The sequence below is a fragment of the Microcaecilia unicolor genome, chromosome 4 (genome assembly GCF_901765095.1).
Source record: "Microcaecilia unicolor chromosome 4, aMicUni1.1, whole genome shotgun sequence".
Classification (NCBI taxonomy): Eukaryota; Metazoa; Chordata; class Amphibia; order Gymnophiona; family Siphonopidae; genus Microcaecilia; species Microcaecilia unicolor.
Genome location: NC_044034.1, coordinates 225,033,065 through 225,054,139, shown reverse-complemented (window position 1 = coordinate 225,054,139; position 21,075 = coordinate 225,033,065). Strand labels below are relative to the sequence as shown.

General features: G+C 47.4%; 1 protein-coding gene across 1 annotated transcript in view; it reads right to left on the bottom strand.

Moving 5' to 3' along the window:
* Window positions 1-21,075, bottom strand: part of PHRF1 (PHD and ring finger domains 1) — a 406,375-nt gene that overhangs the window by 253,358 nt on the left and 131,942 nt on the right. Inside the window, exon 9 of the mRNA XM_030201288.1 lies at window positions 13,301-13,430. Within this exon, the coding sequence (XP_030057148.1) occupies window positions 13,301-13,430 (130 nt within the window). The remainder of the gene's footprint in view (window positions 1-13,300; window positions 13,431-21,075) is intronic.

Below are 21,075 nucleotides of genomic sequence, written 5' to 3'. Positions count from 1 at the left end.
CCTAAGCAGCTAAGTCTACGACAGCTGCCATCAACCCCAACACTTGCATGTAATCCCATGCTTGGGAAGCTTTTTGGGAAAGGAATGCTTAGATCTGATGCTAAAGGTTTTCTAACCTCTGCCACGGGAGGTAGACCACTCCCAAACTGGTGTTGAATTTGGTCCTCAGATACGTCAGCATTTGGTTGGGAACCAATCTGCTCTTGTCTAAATTGAGGACCCACCCAAGGCACTGCAAGAGATGAATAACTCTGGAGGTCATTTGCTTGCCTTCCAATGCTCTGTTCAGCCCATCGCTCACATAGGGATGGACTAATTCTTTCCCTCTGAAGGAAGACCACTATCACCATCGCCGTTTGCGTTCCCTAAATGATAATAAACTATTTCTTCTCCCTCCATGGCCAAATTTGCCACTACAAGAGACTGTGCCATTTTTTGTAGCGCCCCAACTTTCTGGAATGCATTACCCAAACAACTTTGCCTTGAAAGTGAATGATACATACCTGTAGCAGGTGTTCTCCGAGGACAGCAGGCTGATTGTTCTCACGACTGGGTGACGTCCGCGGCAGCCCCCACCAACCGGAAGAAGCTTCGCGGGCGGTCCGCACACAGGGCACGCCCACCGCGCATGCGCGGCCGTCTTCCCGCCCGTGCGTGACCGTTCCCGCCAGTTGAATGACAAGCAAAAAACAACATGAAAACGCAACTCCAAAGGGGAGGAGGGAGGGTAGGTGAGAACAATCAGCCTGCTGTCCTCGGAGAACACCTGCTACAGGTATGTATCATTCACTTTCTCCGAGGACAAGCAGGCTGCTTGTTCTCACGACTGGGGTATCCCTAGCTCTCAGGCTCACTCAAAACAAGAACCCAGGTCAATTGAACCTCGCAACGGCGAGGGTATAACAGAAATTGACCTACGAAGAACAACTAACTGAGAGTGCAGCCTGACCAGAATAAATTCGGGTCCTGGAGGGTGGAGTTGGATTTACACCCCAAACAGATTCTGCAGCACCGACTGCCCGAACCGACTGTCGCGTCGGGTATCCTGCTGGAGGCAGTAATGTGATGTGAATGTGTGGACAGATGACCACGTCGCAGCCTTGCAGATCTCTTCAATAGCGGCTGACTTCAAGTGGGCCACTGACGCTGCCATGGCCCTAACACTATGAGCCGTGACATGACCCTCAAGAGCCAGCCCAGCCTGGGCGTAAGTGAAGGAAATGCAATCTGCTAGCCAATTGGAGATGGTGCGTTTCCCGACAGCGACCCCTAGCCTGTTAGGGTCGAAAGAAACAAACAATTGGGCGGACTGTCTGTGGGGCTGTGTCCGCTCCAAGTAGAAGGCCAATGCTCTCTTGCAGTCCAATGTGTGCAACTGACGTTCAGCAGGGCGGGTATGCGACCTGGGGAAGAATGTTGGAAAGACAATTGACTGGTTAAGATGGAACTCCGACACCACCTTCGGCAGGAACTTTGGGTGGGTGCGGAGCACTACTCTGTTGTGATGAAATTTGGTATATGGAGCATGAGCTACCAGGGCTTGAAGCTCACTGACCCTACGAGCTGAAGTAACTGCCACCAAGAAAATTACCTTCCAGGTCAAGTACTTCAGATGGCAGGTATTCAGTGGCTCAAAAGGAGGTTTCATCAGCTGGGTGAGGACGACGTTGAGATCCCATGACACCGTGGGAGGCTTGATAGGGGGCTTTGACAAAAGCAAGCCTCTCATGAATCGGACGACTAAAGGCTCTCCAGAGATGGCTTTACCTTCCACACGATAATGGTAAGCACTAATCGCACTAAGGTGATTCCTTACTGAGTTGGTCTTGAGGCCAGACTCTGATAAGTGCAGAAGGTATTCAAGCAGGTTCTGTGCAGGGCAAGAACGAGGTTCTAGGGCCTTGCTCTCACACCAAACGACAAACCTCCTCCACTTGAAAAAGTAACTCTTTTTAGTGGAATCCTTCCTAGAGGCAAGCAAGACACGGGAGACACCCTCAGACAGACCCAACGCAGTGAAGTCTACGCCCTCAACATCCAGGCCGTGAGAGCCAGAGACTGAAGGTTGGGGTGCAGCAACGCTCCGCCGTTCTGCGAGAGGAGGGTCGGAAAACACTCCAATCTCCACGGTTCTTCTGAGGACAACTCCAGAAGAAGAGGGAACCAGATCTGACGGGGCCAAAAGGGCGCTATCAGGATCATGGTGCCGTGGTCTTGCTTGAGCTTCAGTAAGGTCTTCCTCACCAAAGGTATGGGAGGATAAGCATACAGGAGGCCGGTCCCCCAATGGAGGAGAAAGGCATCCGACGCCAGTCTGCCGCGTGCCTGTAGTCTGGAACAGAACAGAGGCAGCTTGTGGTTGGTCTGAGAGGCGAAAAGGTCCACCGAGGGGGTGCCCCACTCTCGGAAGATCTTGCGTACCACTCTGGAATGGAGCAACCACTCGTGCGGTTGCATGACTCTGCTGTCTGTCGGCCAGACTGTTGTTTACACCTGCCAGGTATGTGGCTTGGAGGAGCATGCCGAACCGGCAGGCCCCCTGCCACATGCCCACGGCTTCCTGACACAAGGGGCAAGATCCGGTGCCCCCCTGCTTGTTGGTGTAATACATTGCAACCTGATTGTCTGTCCGAATTTGGATAATTTGGCAGGACAGCCGATCTCTGAAAGCCTTCAGTGCGTTCCAGATCGCTCGGAGCTCCAGGAGGTTGATCTGCAGATCCTTTTCCTGGAGGGACCACAGACCCTGGGTGTGGAGCCCATCGACATGAGCTCCCCACCCCAGGCGAGATGCATCCGTCGTCAGCACTTTCGTGGGCTGCGGAATTTGGAATGGACGTCCCAGGGTCAAATTGGTCCGAATGGTCCACCAGAGCAGTGAAGTGCGGCAACTGAGGGACAGGCGAATGACATCTTCTAGATTCCCGGTGGCTTGGAACCACTGGGAAGCTAGGGTCCATTGAGCAGATCTCATGTGAAGACGAGCCATGGGAGTCACATGAACTGTGGAGGCCATATGACCCAGAAGTCTCAACATCTGCCGAGCTGTGACCTGCTGAGACGCTCTGGTCTGCGAAGCCAGGGCCAGGAGGTTGTTGGCCCTCGCCTCGGGAAGGAAGGCCTGAGCCGTCTGGGTATTCAGCAGGGCTCCTATGAATTCCAGAGACTGAGTTGGCTGGAGATGGGACTTTGGGTAATTTATCACAAACCCCAGCAGCTCCAGAAGTTGAATAGTGCACTGCATAGACCGGAGGGCTCCTGCCTCCGAGGTGCTCTTGACCAGCCAATCGTCGAGATATGGGAACACGTGCACTCCCAGCTTGCGTAGGTAGGCCGCTACCACCACGAGGCACTTTGTAAACACTCGTGGGGCAGAGGCGAGCCCAAAGGGCAGCACACAATACTGAAAGTGACGTGCGCCCAGGCGGAATCTGAGATACTGTCTGTGAGCTGGCAGTATCGGGATGTGAGTGTATGCGTCCTTTAAATCCAGGGAACATAGCCAATCGTTTTTCTGAATCATTGGCAGAAGGGTGCCTAAGGAAAGCATCCTGAACTTTTCTTTGACCAGGAATTTGTTCAGGCCTCTCAGGTCTAGGATGGGACGCATCCCCCCTGTTTTCTTTTCCACAAGGAAGTACCTGGAATAGAATCCCTGCCCTTCCTGCCCGGGTGGTACGGGCTCAACCGCATTGGCGCTGAGAAGGGCGGAGAGTTCCTCTGCAAGTACCTGCTTGTGATGGGAGCTGAAGGATTGAGCTCCCGGAGGACAATTTGGTGGCAGGGAGGCCAAATTCAGGGCGTATCCGCACCGCACTATTTGAAGAACCCACTGATCGGAGGTTATGAGAGGGCACCTTTGGTGAAAAAATTTTAACCTCCCTCCGACCGGCAGATCGTCCGGTACGGACACTTTGAGGGCGGCTATGTTCCCGTGGATCCAGTCAAAAGCCCGTCCCCGGCTTTTGCTGTGGAGGCGCAGGGGGCTGCTTAGGCGCACGCTGTTGACGAGAACGAGCGCGCTGGGGCTGTCCCTGTGCCTGACGAGGCCTTCGGGCCGGCTGGGTGAACCTACGCTTTGCAAAAGAATAGGGTGCAGCCTGCCGGGCCCGGGAAAAACGTCCACCTGCTGAGGTGGATGCTGAAGGCGCCCGGTGGGAGAGCTTGTCGAGGGCGGTTTCCTGCTGATGCAGTTGGTCCACCAGCTGCTCGACCTTCTCACCAAAAATGTTATCCCCCCGGCAAGGGACGTCGGCCAGTCTCTGCTGGGTGCGGTTGTCCAGGTCAGAGGCACGCAGCCATGAGAGCCTGCGCATCACTATACCTTGGGCCGCAGCACGAGATGCCACGTCACAGGTGTCATAGATACCCCTGGACAGGAACTTTCTGCACGCCTTCAGCTGCCTGACCACCTCCTGATAAGGCCTGGACTGCTCCGGCGGGAGCTTATCGACCAGGTCCGCCAGTTGCTTCACATTGTTCCGCATGTGGATTCTCGTATAGAGCTGGTATGACTGGATGCGGGTCACGAGCATGGAGGATTGGTAGGCCTTCCTCCCAAACGAGTCCAGAGTGCGAGACTCCCGCCCCGGGGGCGCCGAGGCGGTATCCCTCGAACTCCGTGCCCTCTTGAGAGCAGAATCCACGACCGCCGAGTCATGGGGCAATTGGGGCCGCATCAACTCTGGGTCCGAGTGGATTCTGTACTGGGACTCTGCTTTCTTGGGAATGGTGGGATTAGATAATGGGCTCATCCAGTTCCGAAGCAGTGTCTCTTTGAGGACATTGTGCAGCGGCACCGTGGAGGACTCTCTAGGTGGTGATGGATAGTCGAGGACCTCGAGCATCTCAGCCCTCGGCTCATCCACAGAGACCACGGGGAAGGGAATGCAAATCGACATGTCCCTTACAAAGGAGGCAAAGGAGAGACTCTCAGGGGGTGAGAGCTTCCTCTCTGGTGAAGGCGTGGGGTCCGAGGGAAGACCCGCAGACTCCTCTGAGGAGAAATATCTGGGGTCCTCTTCCCCCCACGAGGCCTCTTCCTCGGTATCGGACATGAGCTCATGTAGCTGAGTCCTGAACCGGGCCCGGCTCGACGTCGAGGCACCAAGGCCTCGGTGTCGTCGAGCGGTGGACTCCCGCGCCGGCGGGGACGAAGCTCCCTCCATCGACGTCGACTCCACCTGCGTGGCGGTCAAGACCAGTGCCGCAAGCGGCGGCGGCGTCGACGGCCTCGGCACCGGGCTAGAGCTCGCCGGCGCCATACTCATCGGCGCCGGGGGTGCTTGGCGCATCAGCCCTTCCAGGATCCCCGGAAGGATGGCTCGGAGGCACTCGTCCAGGCCCGCTGTCGGGAAAGACGTGGGGGCCAGTAGAGGCGTCGGTGCCGGAAGCTGCTCGGGTCCAGGAGACTGCACCGAAGTGCTGGGACCCTGACGTGTCGGTACCTCCACCACCGAGGGGGACCTTTCCTCTCGACGCGGACGCTTCGGCGTCGACTCCTCCCCGGTACCGAGCGTCGAGGGCGACCGGTGACGGTGCTTCTTAGCCTTCTTGCGGTGCCCGTCACCGGTGCCAGGTGGTATGGAGGAGGAGGAGGAGGTCGATCCCCCTCGGTCCCGAGGAACCGGGTCAGACAGGGTTCGGTCCCGAGGGCCACGGGCTGAGGGAGTGACCGGGGCCGACTGCCCACGCGGCCTCTCACCCCTACCCTCACCGGAGGACCAGCGGGCCGACGGGACCTGTTCTCCTGGGGTCGATGCCATCGGTGCCGATTTCTCGGGCGTCGATACCGGTACCGAAGGACCGGGCGTCGATACCGATGCCGTCGAGGTCGACGTCGAGGGGCCGGCGCAAGTTCCAAAAAGACGGTCCCGCAGAACTTGCCTCGCAACCTGAGTCCGTTTCCGGAGACCGAGACACAGAGAACACGACTTGATATTGTGCTCCGGCCCGAGGCACTGGAGGCACCAAGCGTGGGTGTCGGACTGCGAGATCGGCCGGCCGCACCGACCACACTTCTTAAATCCACTCGGGACCTTCGAGGACATCGACGGAAAAATCGCGTCGGCGAAGTTAAAGTCGTCGATGGTGGCGGAAATCACACCTCGAAAAATAAATCGATCGCGCGGCCACAAGGCCGCAACGCGACGCCCTCGCTAGAAAACGAGGGAAAAGGAGCGCGTGCTCTCTTTTTTTTTTTTTTTTTTTTAAGAAAGAAAAAACAGGAGCGCGCGGCAACCGAACTAAATGAAAATTAAACAAAATCGCGTAAACGCGACGGTCTTTCCGGGGCTGCTAAGAGAGAGCGGCGACGACACGACTCTCTCCAGGCGCGGAAAAGAAAAGACTGGCGGGAACGGTCACGCACGGGCGGGAAGACGGCCGCGCATGCGCGGTGGGCTTGCCCTGCGTGCGGACCGCCCGCGAAGCTTCTTCCGGTTGGTGGGGGCTGCCGCGGACGTCACCCAGTCGTGAGAACAAGCAGCCTGCTTGTCCTCGGAGAAGCAACTTTTCCCAAATTTAAATCAGCTCTCAAGACATATCTATTTCAAGAAGCCTATGGATCTGGGTATGGCCGAGGGGGCTTCTGCCAGGACAATGACTCCACCCACTTCCCCGTTACATTTCTTGTTTTTAGTCTCTATTCCTCCCTTCTCCAGTAATTTCCCATTTCTTCTATACTATCCATTTTACCGGCATTTATTTCCATTTTTTTTCTCCTTATTTTTATTTGATTGTAAACCACTTTGCTGGGCACTTATGAAGAGCAGTATATAAAATTTTAACAAACCATAAAAAGTCCTCAGAGCTGTGGCTGTGGCCATACCAAAGAATAATGTTGAAACACATACCAGGAAAAGGAAATGTAAATGGAAAGTGATGACCACAAATGCTCACAGTCCTGGCAACAAAGTTCATGACCTTCAAGCCCTGATGTTGGAAGCAGACTTAGACGTTGTTGCAATCACAGAGACATGGCTCAATGTTTCCCATGAATGGGATGCAAACATACCAGGCTATAATCTATTTAGGAAGGATAGAGAGGGTCGTAAAGGTGGAGAAGTAGCTCTATATGTGAGAAATGATATCACAGCAACCGAAATGACAGGGACCTGGGGTAAGGAAGAAGCGATATGGATCACCTTAAAAAGAGAGGATAGAACCTCTGTCCACGTGGGTGTTGTCTACAGACCTCCAACACAATTGGAAGAATTAGATAAAGACCTGATCGCAGATATTCAAAAGTTGGGAAAGAAGAGAGAGGTGCTGTTGCTGGGAGATTTCAATCTGCCGGATGTAGATTGGAAGGTTCCGTCTGCGGAATCGGAAAGAAGTAGAGAGATTGTGGATGCTTTCCAAAGTGCTCTGCTCAGACAAATGGTCATGGAACCCACGAGGGAGGGAGCGACGCTGGATCTGGTGCTCACAAATGCGGATAGCGTGTCAAATGTCCGAGTGGGTGCCCACCAAACAGTTTGGTTTGATATGACGGCTGAAGAGGAGGGTTGCCACTCAAAACTCAAAGTCCTGGATTTCAAGCGTGCTGACTTTAGTAAAATGGGGGAATACCTAAGGAAGGAGCTGATGGGCTGGGAGGACATACGAGAAGTGGAAGGACAGTGGTCCAGGCTGAAAGAAGCTATAAATAGGGCCACAAACCTTTATGTAAGGAAAGTAAATAAAAGCAAGAGAAAAAGGAAACCGCTATGGTTCTCCAAGCAAGTGGCTGAGAAAATAAAGGCTAAAGAGTTCGCATTCCAGAAATACAAAAAAACTCAAGACGAGGAACACGGGGAGGAATACCGGAGGAAACTGAAAGAAGCCAAGAGAGAGGTACGTCTGGCGAAAGCGCAAGCGGAAGAACAAATAGCTAGAAAGGTAAGGAGGGGTGACAAAAATTTCTTCAGGTATATTAGTGAAAGGAGAATGACTAAAAAGGGAATTGTGAGACTAAAAGATACTGCAAACCGCTATGTAGATAATGATGAAGAAAAGGCAAATTTGCTAAATAGATACTTTTGTTCTGTTTTTACTGAAGAAAATCCGGGAGAAGGACCACGATGGACTGGCAAAAGTTCATTTGAGAATGGAGTGGATATAGCACCGTTCACGGAAGAGAGTGTGTATCAACAACTAGAAAAACTAAAGGTGGACAAAGCCATGGGACCGGATGGGATCCACCCCAGGATATTGAGGGAGCTCAGAGAGGTTCTGGCGGGTCCTCTTAAAGATTTGTTTAATAAATCCTTAGAAATGGGAGAGGTTCCGAGGGATTGGAGAACGGCGGATGTGGTCCCTCTTCACAAAAGTGGTGATAGGGAAGAAGCTGGAAACTACAGGCCGGTAAGCCTCACTTCGATTATTGGAAAAGTAATGGAAGCGATGCTGAAGGAAAGGATAGTGAATTTCCTGGAAGAAAATGAGTTGCAAGATCCGAGACAACATGGTTTTACCAAAGGGAAATCGTGCCAAACGAATCTCATTGAATTCTTTGATTGGGTGACCGGAGAATTGAACCGTGGACGTGCTATAGACGTAATCTACTTAGATTTCAGCAAGGATTTTGACACGGTTCCCCACAGGAGGCTCTTAAATAAACTGGATGGGCTGAAGATAGGACCCAAAGTGGTGAACTGGATTAGGAACTGGTTGACGGACAGGCGCCAGAGGGTGGTGGTAAATGGAGTTCGCTCGGAGGGAAAGGTGAGTAGTGGAGTGCCTCAGGGATCGGTGCTGGGGCCCATTCTGTTCAATATATTTGTGAGTGACATTGCCGAAGGGTTAGAAGGTAAAGTTTGCCTATTTGCGGATGATACTAAGATTTGGAGCACAGTGGACACCCCGGAGGGAGTGGAAAACATGAAAAAGGATCTGAAAAAGCTAGAAGAATGATCTAAGGTTTGGCAATTAAAATTCAATGCGAAGAAATGCAAATGATGCACTTAGGGAGTAGAAATCCAAGAGAGGCGTATGTGTTAGGCGGTGAGAGTCTGCTAGGTACGGATGGGGAGAGGGATCTTGGGGTGATAGTATCTGAGGATCTGAAGGCGATGAAACAGTGTGACAAGGCGGTGGCCGTAGCTAGAAGGTTACTAGGCTGTATAGAGAGAGGTGTGACCAGCAGAAGAAAAGAGGTGTTGATGCCCCTGTACAAGTCGTTGGTGAGGCCCCACCTGGAGTATTGTGTTCAGTTTTGGAGGCCGTATCTTGCTAAGGATGTAAAAAGAATTGAAGCGGTGCAAAGAAAAGCTACGAGGATGGTATGGGATTTGCGTTACAAGACGTATGAGGAGAGACTTGCGGACCTGAACATGTATACCCTGGAGGAAAGGAGGAACAGGGGTGATATGATACAGACGTTCAAATATTTGAAAGGTATTAATCTGCAAACAAACCTTTTCCGGAGATGGGAAGGCGGTAGAACGAGAGGGCATGAAATGAGATTGAAGAAGGGCAGACTCAAGAAGAATGTCAGGAAGTATTTTTTCACGGAGAGGGTGGTGGATGCTTGGAATACCCTCCCGCGGGAGGTGGTGGAGATGAAAACGGTAACGGAATTCAAACATGCGTGGGATAACCATAAAGGAATCCTGTGCAGAAGGAAGGGATCCTCAGGAGCCTAGCCTAGAATGGGTGGCAGAGCTGGTGGTTGGGAGGCGGGGCTAGTGCTGGGCAGACATATACGGTCTGTGCTGGGGCTGGTGGTTGGGAGGCAGGACTAGTGCTGGCAGACTTATACGGTCTGTGCCAGAGCCGATGGTGGGAGGCAGGGATAGTGCTGGGCAGACTTATACGGTCTGTGCCAGAGCTGGTGGTTGGGAGGCGGGGATAGGGCTGGCCAGACTTATACGGTCTGTGCCAGAGCTGGTGGTTGGGAGGCGGGGATAGGGCTGGACAGACTTATACGGTCTGTGCACTGAAGAGGACAGTACAAATAAAAAAGTAGGACATATGAATTTATCTTCTTGGGCAGACTGGATGGACCGTGCAGGTCTTTTTCTGCCGTCATCTACTATGTTACTATGACTTGAACTAGAAATAATGACTTATAATTATAAGAATTTCTGATGCAGTGACCAAATCGGAATATGCAGATATACCTTCAAGATCCAAGGCTGTGAGGAAATGAGGCATTCTGAGATGAGGCATCTTAAATCAATCTGTCAGATGCGATTTGGGTCCATTCCTCAAGAGAGAGACTTAGATCACTTTGTGTTGAATATGGCTTATATAGCAAATGCACTTTATGATCTAGTCAGAACTTCTGCTAAAAGGATACCGGTGACTATGGAAGCTCACCGCCTGTTATGGCTCAGAAATTGGTCAGTAGATACGGCTTCCAAAACTTGCCTTAGCAGGCTCCCGTTTTAGAAGGAAGCTATTGTTTGGAGAATTTCATTAAGGAGCCGAAGCCCCAGTAGTTAATTGGAGGACAAATCAAAGTCAACAGTCACCTTCTAAAGTGAAGTTCAGAGACACAAGAACGTAAAAACTGGGTTGTTCTGGGGCTTCTCAGCATCCTCCTTTTCAATTCCGGACATCTTCCTTTCAGAATCAACACCAAATGACCCACGTCCTTAGTCTGTTACACCAGGGATATTTTTGTTAAAGAGAATAATAATAAGAATGAAAATTTTAGGTCATTAGTTCTTGAGAACCAGAACAAAAAATATTATTTTTTGTCAGAAAAAAAACTGCATTAAAAAAAAAAATTTACAGACCTCAATAAGAACTAAAATTATCAATTTCCCATAACAAAAATTCCTTACAGTAGAATGAAAATTTAATCAGTGTGCTGTGCTGTCCAGTATCCATCCTCCTATGAATCCTACCTGATTGAGTGTTGCTTGCTGACGCTGAAAAAACACTACTCTTTAGCTCTGCAGCATCTCTCTGAGACTGCCAAAGCTGGCAACCACACACATGCTCAGTTAATGGTGTTGGTGCAGGTCAGGGAGAAGCAGCAGACTGCAGAGCTAATGAGCAGCTAACCTAGTACTGCCGTGCCGATCGTGGACCTCAGTCCTGGGTGCATGTGTCCTGGGATCTACAAGCTGAAGAAGAATTGAAAGAGCAGCCTTTTTTTCAGTGTTTGTGGCTTGAGTGGCTCGAAATCCCCCTGGCCTGCCAGGGCTAACATTTGGCTAAACCACACTGCAATCTGCCAACTGTGTGCCTGTCAACCCACCTGGGCTCACCCAATCTGCTGAAAGGGGATATTGAGGTTCTTTCTGGATTGAATACTAATTCCATGCTATAGTTTGAATGGACAAAGTTGGAGGAACTTTGGTACTGTGTTGCAACCATTTGCTGAACAGACAACATTGCAAAATGGCTCATGCACATGTCTTATCTCCTTCCTTCTCTACTCTATTTGCAGTGTCACACAGAAAAGTCAAATGTTCCAAGCAGCGTGAAGGAGACATTTTTACAAGAATTCAACAACCAGTTTTCCTCAATTTTGACACCCAGCAGTGCTTTCACTGACAATACTTTCAATCATCCTCCACTTGCTGCATGCCTTCTCAATTTTACAGGTGTGGCTGTTCTGCTACTTCCAAAAATGAGTCCTCAACTTGCAATCAATGTTCCCTCTTAAGGAGTGGCCTGGTGCATGCAAATTATTTTCCATGTGAGCAACACGTTTTTAAAAAACAACAATTTTTGAGCACCAGTATTAGCAATGCATTTCTGTATAAACCATTTTTGTGAGCGACCATATAAAATCTGTGAGCTACACTTCCAAAATGTATGAGCAATCATTCACGAGCTCTGCTTAGAGGAAACATTGCTTGCAATTGCCAAACACTTCATAATTGATTGGTCAGCACACGAGAAAATCTGCAATAAAGCCCTCACAGAAAGTGAGCCACCTATTGCAGTGTTCAAATGTCAACACCAACAGCACTCTGCTAGGACTGGAAACATTTATTTATATTGCCAAGAAGGTGAAAGTGACTGAAGTAAGAAGTCCTGTTCCAGTTCAAGAAACACTTGAAGTGCAAATGACAAAGACATTACTGACGTTAAGACTTCTACAAATAATACCACAGAATGTTTTTCAATTTTGGCATGAGAGAAGTGTAGTCTATGACATACTACTTCTTATGGCTATAGATCTTCTGTCAGCACCAGCATCACAAGCATAGGAGTCAACTTTTCAAAATTATTGGGGGTGCTAAGCCCAATGGAAATAGCCCCTTTCTGAACACATACAATGAATTTTCTCAATATTGGGGGTGCTCAAGCGCCCACAGAGTTGGCTCCAATGATCATAAGCCTGTGAAGAAAGGATCTTTTCTCTGTGTGGAATGATGATTGCTTAACAAAAATAGACTTGAAGTTGAAAGTAGCTTGGAAATGAGAGTATTTCTAAAAGTTTGATATTCTTTTGTCTATTTGTGCTGTTTGGTTTCTCACTGAAAAAGCACTAAGCCATGTGCTATTGGTTAAGGTTAAGGATTGTGTGTATAGGTTTTAAGGTTCCTGGAAATGAGAGTACTTCTGAAAAGAAATGCTAAATTTGAACAGTTTTATGTTCATGTGATATTCTGAGGGCTGTTCTTGATATGTCTGTTTTGCTCTTAAAAAAAAAAAAAAAAGCTAGAACTGAAACTATCGAGTTTGTGAACTGAGTAAGAACTAAAATCTTTGGGAGAGGACTGAATAAAAATTAAAATGATTATTGCTTGACAGAATTTGAATAAAGAATAAAAAGTACATGTTTTGCACTTGAATAAAAGCTAGAACTAAAAAACCTTGTCTGGACTAAAATATCACTAGTATATCATCCTAGACTGAGCATCAGGAGCGGTGCTCTATCAAACTAGACCCTCAAGAAAATATTTTACAACAGAAGAGCTAGCAGTAAGAAGCCTTCCCTTGGGCTCAGCCCTCCAAGAAAGAAAGCTACATGCTTCTCTGTTTGGAGACATCCATGTATGTGCCAGACCCTCCTAAACACTGCAGATCATGCTTTCTTAATAGAGGCCTGTAGAGATGTTAGAAGACATATGAATGCAGAGTTCAAAGAAATAAGCCCTGAAATTGGACAGAATATAAACTCTATTTTAAAAACTATTTCTGCCTGTTGAAGACATACACTCCTTATTTCAGGAAGTTTCATCTAAAACAAATTTTGGGCTACATGCAATTAAGCAAATTTTAAAAAGAAAAAAAAGAAGAGTACTGAAGAATTCCACTAGCCATGAGGCAAAGACAATCATAAAAACTGACTTACATCTCAGCTTGTCATCAATAGGTTACCAAATAACATAGGACAAATATGATCTATTACCTGCTTTTGCCTTCTGATTTGTAGTTGATCTAGAGGCAAAGGGTCTCTGATACACAGCTGTGTTCAATCCTGCTACAACAGCCTCGATCGTGTCATCCAGCAAAGAGGCTGCTAAATAGTTCGGGACATGCTGTACAACAAGAGGTACAAATTTATCAGGCATGTGGGCACCTCCATTAACAACACAACAAAATATTTGACAACCAAGAGGCATATTTTCAAAGCACTTTGGGAGGCTAAGTTCCATAGGTTTCTATGGAACTTTGGGAGGCTAAGTGCTTTGAAAATATGCCTCCAAGTCACCTTCATCATCAACATTACCAAACGTCTGCACCCAAATAACTCCACCAGCAATAAAAACCTGCTTAAAATACAGTGATAGGAGTGAAAAATCAAGGGGACTATCCAATCCTAAACCCTTTTTATAAAAATGTGGTGGCTTGAGTCAGAAGTTAATGTTCTAATTACCCAGTACCTACAACTCCAATCAAGGGAACAGGTATACATATAAAGTAGCACATATGAGTTTATCTTGTTGGGCAGACTGGATGGACCGTACAGATCTTCATCTGACATCATCTACTATGTATAAACATTTCTAGCATAGGTTATGGAAACATTCATCTGTTAGTATCCACAATGTTCAGCAGAAGTTCATTCTGCAAAAGAAAGTTATTGTTTCCATTGTTTCCTCAGTTATATATTATACACATTTTGTAAAGTGATGGTACTTGCTACTACCGTACGCAGCGCAGTACACTTTAACATGTAAGAGACAGTCTCTGCTCGACAGAGCTTACAATCTAATCAGGACAGATAAGGGATAAGGGAATTACTTGAGGAGGGAATGATACAACAGACATGGGTACTGAACAAGTGAATAGGGATTATGAGTTAAAAGCAGCATCAAAAAGGAAGGCTTTTAGCCTAGATTTGAAGTCGGCCAGAAATGGAGCTTGACGTACTGACTCAGGAAGTCTATACCAGGCGTATGGTGCAGCAAGATAAAAGGAACGGAGTCTGAAGTTGGCAGTGGAGGAGTAGGGTAAAATAAGAGAGATTTACCCAATGAACGGAGTTCCCAGGCAGGAGTGTAGGGAGAGATAAGAATGGAGAGGTACTGAGGAGCTGCAGAGTGAATGCACTTTTAAGTCAGTAAGATGAACAGTATACAGAAACAGATAGAGAGCCAATGAAGTAACCTGAGGAAAGGGCTAATATGAGCATAGTGGCACTGGCGGAATATAAGTCGTGCAGCAAAATTTTGAATAGAATGAAGGGGAGAGAGCTGGCTTAGTGGGAGAACTGTGAGAAGTAAGTTGCAATACTCTAAGCAAGAGGTGATAAGAGTGTGAATAAAGGTTTTCGTAGTGTGCTCAGAAACGAATGGGGAAATTTTGGTGATATTATAGAGAAAGAAACAACAGGTTTTAGCAGTATGTTGGATATGTGGAGAGAGAGAGAAATCAAAGATTACGAGCTGATGAGAGAGAGAGGATGAGAGTGTTATCCACAAAGAATGGAGGAAGAGGAGAAGTAGGATTAGGGGGAACGATAAGCTCAGTCTTGGCCATGTTTAGTTTCAGATGGCAGTGAGACATCTAGGCAGCAAAGCAATGTCAGACAGGCAGGCTGATACTTGGGCCTGGATTCCTGCTGAAATTTCTGGTGTGGAGAGGTAGATATGGGAGTCATCAAAATTGGTTGTTGAATTCTTGTAAAAATGTCTCCTTCATGCTTCTTGGAAGATTTGACTTTTCTATGTGACACTGCAAATTGAGTAGAGAAGGAATGATATAAGACAGGGTGCATGAGTCATTTTGCAATGTTGTCTGTTCAGCACAAAGGTGATACTGAAAACCATGGGATGAGATCAGAGCACCAAAGGAAGGAGTACAGATGGAGAAAAGAAGATGTCCCAAGATACAGCCCTGAGGTACACCAACTCATACTGCGATAGAAGTGGAGGAGGATCCACCAGAGCACACACTAAAAGTGTGATGGGAGAAATAATAAGAAAACCAGTAAAGAACAGAGCCCTGAAATCCAAGTGAGGGCAGCGTATCAAGGAGTAGGCAATGATCAACAGTGTTAAAAGCAGCACATAGATCAAGAAGGATGAGGACAGAATAGAGATCTTTTGATCTGGCCAGGAACAGGTCATTGGAGACTTTAGCAATGGCTATTTCAGTTGAATGAAGACGGCGAAAGCAAGATTGAAGTGGATCAAGAATAGCTTGATTTGAAAGAAAGTCAAGACAATGGTGGTGAACAGCACATTCAAGTAGCTTGGATAGGAAACAGAGGAGATGGGGTGATAGTTGGAAGGACAGGTAGGGTACAATGAAGGTTTCTTGAGGAGTGGTGTAACTACAGTATGTTTGAAAGCATCAAAATAGTTGCAGTCAAAAGTGAAAGATTGAGGATATTATTATTATTACTAGTAAAAAAGCCCCGTTTCTGATGCAAATGAAACGGGGGGGGGTAGCAAGGTTTTCTTCAGAGTGTGCATGTGGGAGTGTGTGTGTCCCTGCCCTCTGCCCCTTCCCCTGTGCTGTCTGTCCCCTCTGCTCTCTGTCCCCTCCCCCCCTCTGAGTCGAGTCCTTCAGTGTTAAGTTTCCTGCTGTGCTGTGTTTGTGTTACAGAAAGTGAGGGTGTCTGTCCCCTCCCCCCTCTGAGTCCTTCACTGTTACAGAGAGCGATTTCGTGCTGTGCTTTCCTTCACTGTTTGTGTTACAGAGAGAGCGAGGGCGGGGCAGACACTCACGGGGAAACCAGATATCTCTGCCGCTTCACACTTCCGGCTGGAGGCTTCATTAGAACGTTGGTGGTGCTTTTTATATATAGAGATTATTATTATTAACATTTGTATAGCGCTACCAGACGCATGCAGCGCTGAACATCCAACATAGAGAGACAGTCCCTGCTCAGAGAGCTTACAATCTAAAAATGACAGATAGAAGGGATGACAGTAGGAGCGATAGTGCTGAGTAGATGGGTGTGTAGGGGTATTTCCCTGTGATCTTACCTGAGCTGGTCTGGGTTCATACAAGCCTAAACACAAACAAGATGGATGCTATACCCTTTGACCTGTGTCAGCAAGTTCCAGCATCAGCTTGTGGAAAATCACTGACAGGCTTGCTGAAGCCAAAGACAGTCTGTGTTCCAACCACCCCCTTCTATCAACCCTGAGAAGCTGAGAAGGGAGGCAGACATGGCACCAGAAGTTACCATTCTCCAAGGTCACAAAACAAAGAACTCTTCTTGCCCATGTACTGAACTGAACAAGATCATGATTGGTCCGGGCTATCACCTGACCGTGAGGTACTGGGAGAGCGGGAACAGAAGTAAGTTAGTAAGTCGGAGACCCTCGGAAGGAGGAGTAACTGGTAAGAAGACCTGAGGAATCCAGCAAGGCTCGAAGTGAGCCAGAGACTGTGTACGATACCAACCTTGTGACCTGCATAACTGGTGCAGATACCTGTGGCAGAGATATTGGCTCTGAGATCCAACACGGAGAGACAGAAACCTGCTTGCTGCAGAGAGAGACCCGCACTACGGGTCTAAGACACAGACCGCTGAGACAGCGTCTGGGAAGATTCTGCTCCGTTCTTATCTGAAGCCGTCTTAAGGACAGTGGTAAGATCACGATGATTTACTTCCTAGTTTGGGGTTAGTTATTGGTGTTAATCTAAGCAAGGAAGATTGGTTTATGTCATTTCGTGGTCAGAGAGAATAAGCTGCTAATTTGTATTGTGCATAAGAGGTGAGAAGTTTTCATAAGGATTATTAGGATATCATTTGCACTGTTCTAATCATTACCGTACTTAGTCTCAGGATAATCAGAGTGTAGTTTAGACAATATATTTTGGTAGTGCTCATATCAGTAAGAGATATTTTTATTGCATAAGCTATCGCAGAGTGTTTCTATTTTCCTATCTATAATAAAGCTAATATATATCAGCTGTGTCTTTCTTTTTCACTCTTCACACAAATACACCTGGAGAGGTGCCAGAAGCAAGATTCCTGTATATCACCCTAGACAGAGCTAGTGAATCTGTTAGACAGACTTATGCATCGGGGAATCTTGGTATAAGTAATCTGGGGGTACCTGTTATCCTAAGAGTTGTTTATCTACACCTACAGGTGGGAATTGGATCAGAGGAATAGGTAGTCAGTATAGAGGAGGAAAGAAAACGTGCAATTTCCTCCAGTGATTTCAGAAAAGGAAGCAGAGGTTGAAGGAGGGTTGACAGAATGAACTGGAAGGAGGAGAGGTGGAGGTGACTTGGTTGAGAACCTTATCATGAAAGTAGTCAGCCAGAGTCTGGTAAGAAAGTGAAGGGGGGTTTGGAGGTGAAGGCACTTTGTGCCAGCATCTCCAAGATGGCGGCTGCTGAACCGCGGTAAGCCACTAGATTGGCAGAGCGCAACAAAAATAAATCGCCCAGTGCACCAAGGCGGAGGGCCTGCCCCACTCAGGGGAACCCCATGGACAAGATTCCTCCTCCTGCTCTCCAGTGCACTGATGCTGCTGGAGTGAACAAGGCAGGACTACACTACCAGCTGAAGGAAGACGTGCAGAGCCAAAAACGATGAAGGTGCTGTAAGCAGGGCACAGATAGCCCAGACAATCTCCACAGTTCCCAAACAGAGATCACACCAAGCTAGCTTCAAAGATTGAAGGTAAATGTCTGGAAAACAATGCCTTGTCTTTTTTTTTTTTTTTTTTGAGGCAGGAGACATCCATAGAACCAAGAGGCAGGGAGTCATCAGAAGGAGATAGGGGAAGAAGAGAAGGGACCTGGCGCCACCAGGTATATCCCAAAGCCTGCCTAAGGACTCTCAACCCCAGTGCTCCACTGACCAGCAAAGGCTAGGAGCCAGCAATAATCCAGAGATCTACAGGGTATGTCTATCCACCTGCTAGATAGAGAGAATACCAAGGTTAAGGTGGCTGCAAACGTCCACATATACTAAACCTCTGATGTTCTATCTCCACCTGCTGGTAGAGGGACATAACCTACTCATCTCTGGATTTATCTGTGGAACGCTATGGAATAATACAAATTAAACAAACAAAAAATAAAAAGAGCTACTTTCACCAGTCAGAGTGACAAGCATCTGCAATGCCAAAGACAAGCTGAAAAAAATGAGTTTTTAGCAAAACTCTGAATTTGACAAAGGAAATTTCAGAATGGATAGAAGAGGGAAAGTTATTCCAAAGTTTGGGGGCAACAAAATAATAACTCTGGGTGGGTTCATAGCAGGCATACAGCAAAGCAACACAAAAACCTGCAAATATGCTACTCAGAAACTATATAGCAAACAGAATCTATGGACAGCAGACTGGCAACATTTTCAGTTGAGGATGGAGGCAACAGTTATTACTGGGGAGAGTGGGGAAGCAGAACTAGGGACCAGTGATGGGGATTTCAAGAACCTGACTCTCAAGACTGCTGGTTTTCCCCAACTTGGAGGCACTGATGATTGTAAAGGAAACACAGGCTTGCAGTCTACACCAATTTTTTTGTGAAACACCTCCCATCTCTTAGGGACACACCAGTGTGTCCCAACACACCAGCTGAGATCCACTGGTCTACAGTGACTGCATATGAAGAGAAGAACTAAAGTCTGCACTGACATGGGTGTAGTCCCAAGACAGCGATGAGCACTGGTCATGCTAAGGTTAACTCGTACAGAGTTAGTCCTGGAACCAGACTCGGAGGAATACAGGAGGTATTCAAGTAGCCTTTGTGAAGGGGAAGTAGGAGGACTGTGCCTCCACACTAGACAGGATACATCCTGCATTTGAAAATATAATACTTCATGGTGAAAGGGAGGAATACGGTGGAGACAGTGTCAAGTAGCGGTAAGGAGTGAAAGGGTGCGTTCTCACAATCCAGGCTGTAAGGAGAAGTGAATAGAAGAGACCTCTCGTTTTGAGATATAAGGTTGGAAAAGGAGCCCAAACTCTACAGCATTTCAGAGGAAAACTCCATATGTACAGAGAACTAGATCTGCTTCAGTTAGTACAAGCAATGAAAAGTATGTTTCCTCATTTTCATCTAAGTTTGAAAAAGGTAATCTCTAATGAAAAGGAACAGGGAAAACATATAAAGAATAAGTTTTATTCTCTAATGCAGTAGAAAGGCAGCTGATGCAAGCCTGTTACGTGACTTGAGCCTGGAGCAAAACTGTTAGTGATATGAGTGGCCAAAAAGTTTTATCAAGGAAGAGTTCCACTCTCAAAGGAGCCAACAGGTAGTGCCCCAAATTAAAGACCACTCATGGGGTGGTATCTCTCAGTTTGTTTGCCAAGCCAGTCTTTCTCTACTAGGTATGTGGCCAGATCACCATCTTGTGGCGAGGGGCACCCAGTCTACATTCTGACCACTTCCTAACACAAGGGGAAGGATCAAGTACCTTCCTGCTTGTCTTTACGGTCTACAGTTACCTGAGTGTCTGACAGAGGAAACAATTGTGTTGGATAGCTGATCTCTAAATAATATCATAACATTTAGAATAGCCCAAAGGTCCAAGAGGTTATAATGGTACTATGTAGTTCAGGCAGACCAAGTCCTCTAAGCGTGAAGCCCATGCTCATGGGCCACCAATCCAGGGGATGAATTTGTGGAAATGAGGAATGGTAATCTCAGATCAAAGCAATCTGGAATGAGCACTGACTGAGACAGCTCTGCGGAGATGCGGAAGATGTCTGGTAAATCCAGTTCTAGTTGATTCCACTGGGAAGCTAGGATCTAGTCTGCACTGTGTACCGAGGAGCATCAATATCTTGCATGAATGTTCCTACTATTTGGGATTCTGTCAGGTACTTGTAACCTGAACTGGCTATTGCTGGAAGCAGGATACTGGGCTAGATAGATCACAGGTCTGACTCAGTATCATGTTCTTATGTACTTATTTTGCTGATGCTTCTTTGTCGATGCATAATGTTGGTGCAGTGCCACTTGACGCCAGTTGGTTCCAGGTCACCGGTACAGTGACCGATGTCAAGGTCAATGCCCACAGTCCCTGCTCTGGAATTGAATAGTTATCGGAACCGATGTTACCAATGCTGATGTCGAAAGACCAAACCAAGACAGTTAAAACTCTCACTGGATAGAGGGATTAACCCAAAATATACTGATAAACGAAGCATAACATTCTAATATGTTTAGTGACATCAGGAATATTTAGTGGGGGAAAAAACAGCCCAAAGAACAGTGCTGAGTGAGTGAGGGTCATAAATTTAAAGTATACCCAAAAAGGGGTGATGCTACCAGCAGAATGAAGGACTAAGAAGGTCTGAAGGCTGAAAATTTTTTTTTTTAAATGTCCGAAACACACAAAACTAACTAGGGTACACTTGGTGTTTCTGGGCTGAATCCCTTCCTGACATGGAATTCGCACGGTTTTTTGGAACGCTGGCTTACTACTGAACTCCTGCTGGAGAACTCTCTGGGAACATTATACACTGAGCACAGATGTCGGCGTGGGATCCTAGGCCTTGTGCAGTGATTGCACGTATACTGAATTTCAACCATAAGAAACTTATTTTGCACCATTATCAGAAAGCTAAGGAGCTGCACTGTCAAGATAAACAGATCCTAATCTTTCAGGACTTCTTGACTGGTGTGTTTGCTTAAATATCAAGCTTTTGGCTCTATCTGCAAAGCCCTGTATGACAAGAAAGTGAAATTTGCTTTACAGTATCCTGCTCAATATCCTGTTATGCAAAACAGAATTGTTAAAATGTACAATACTCCTGAGAA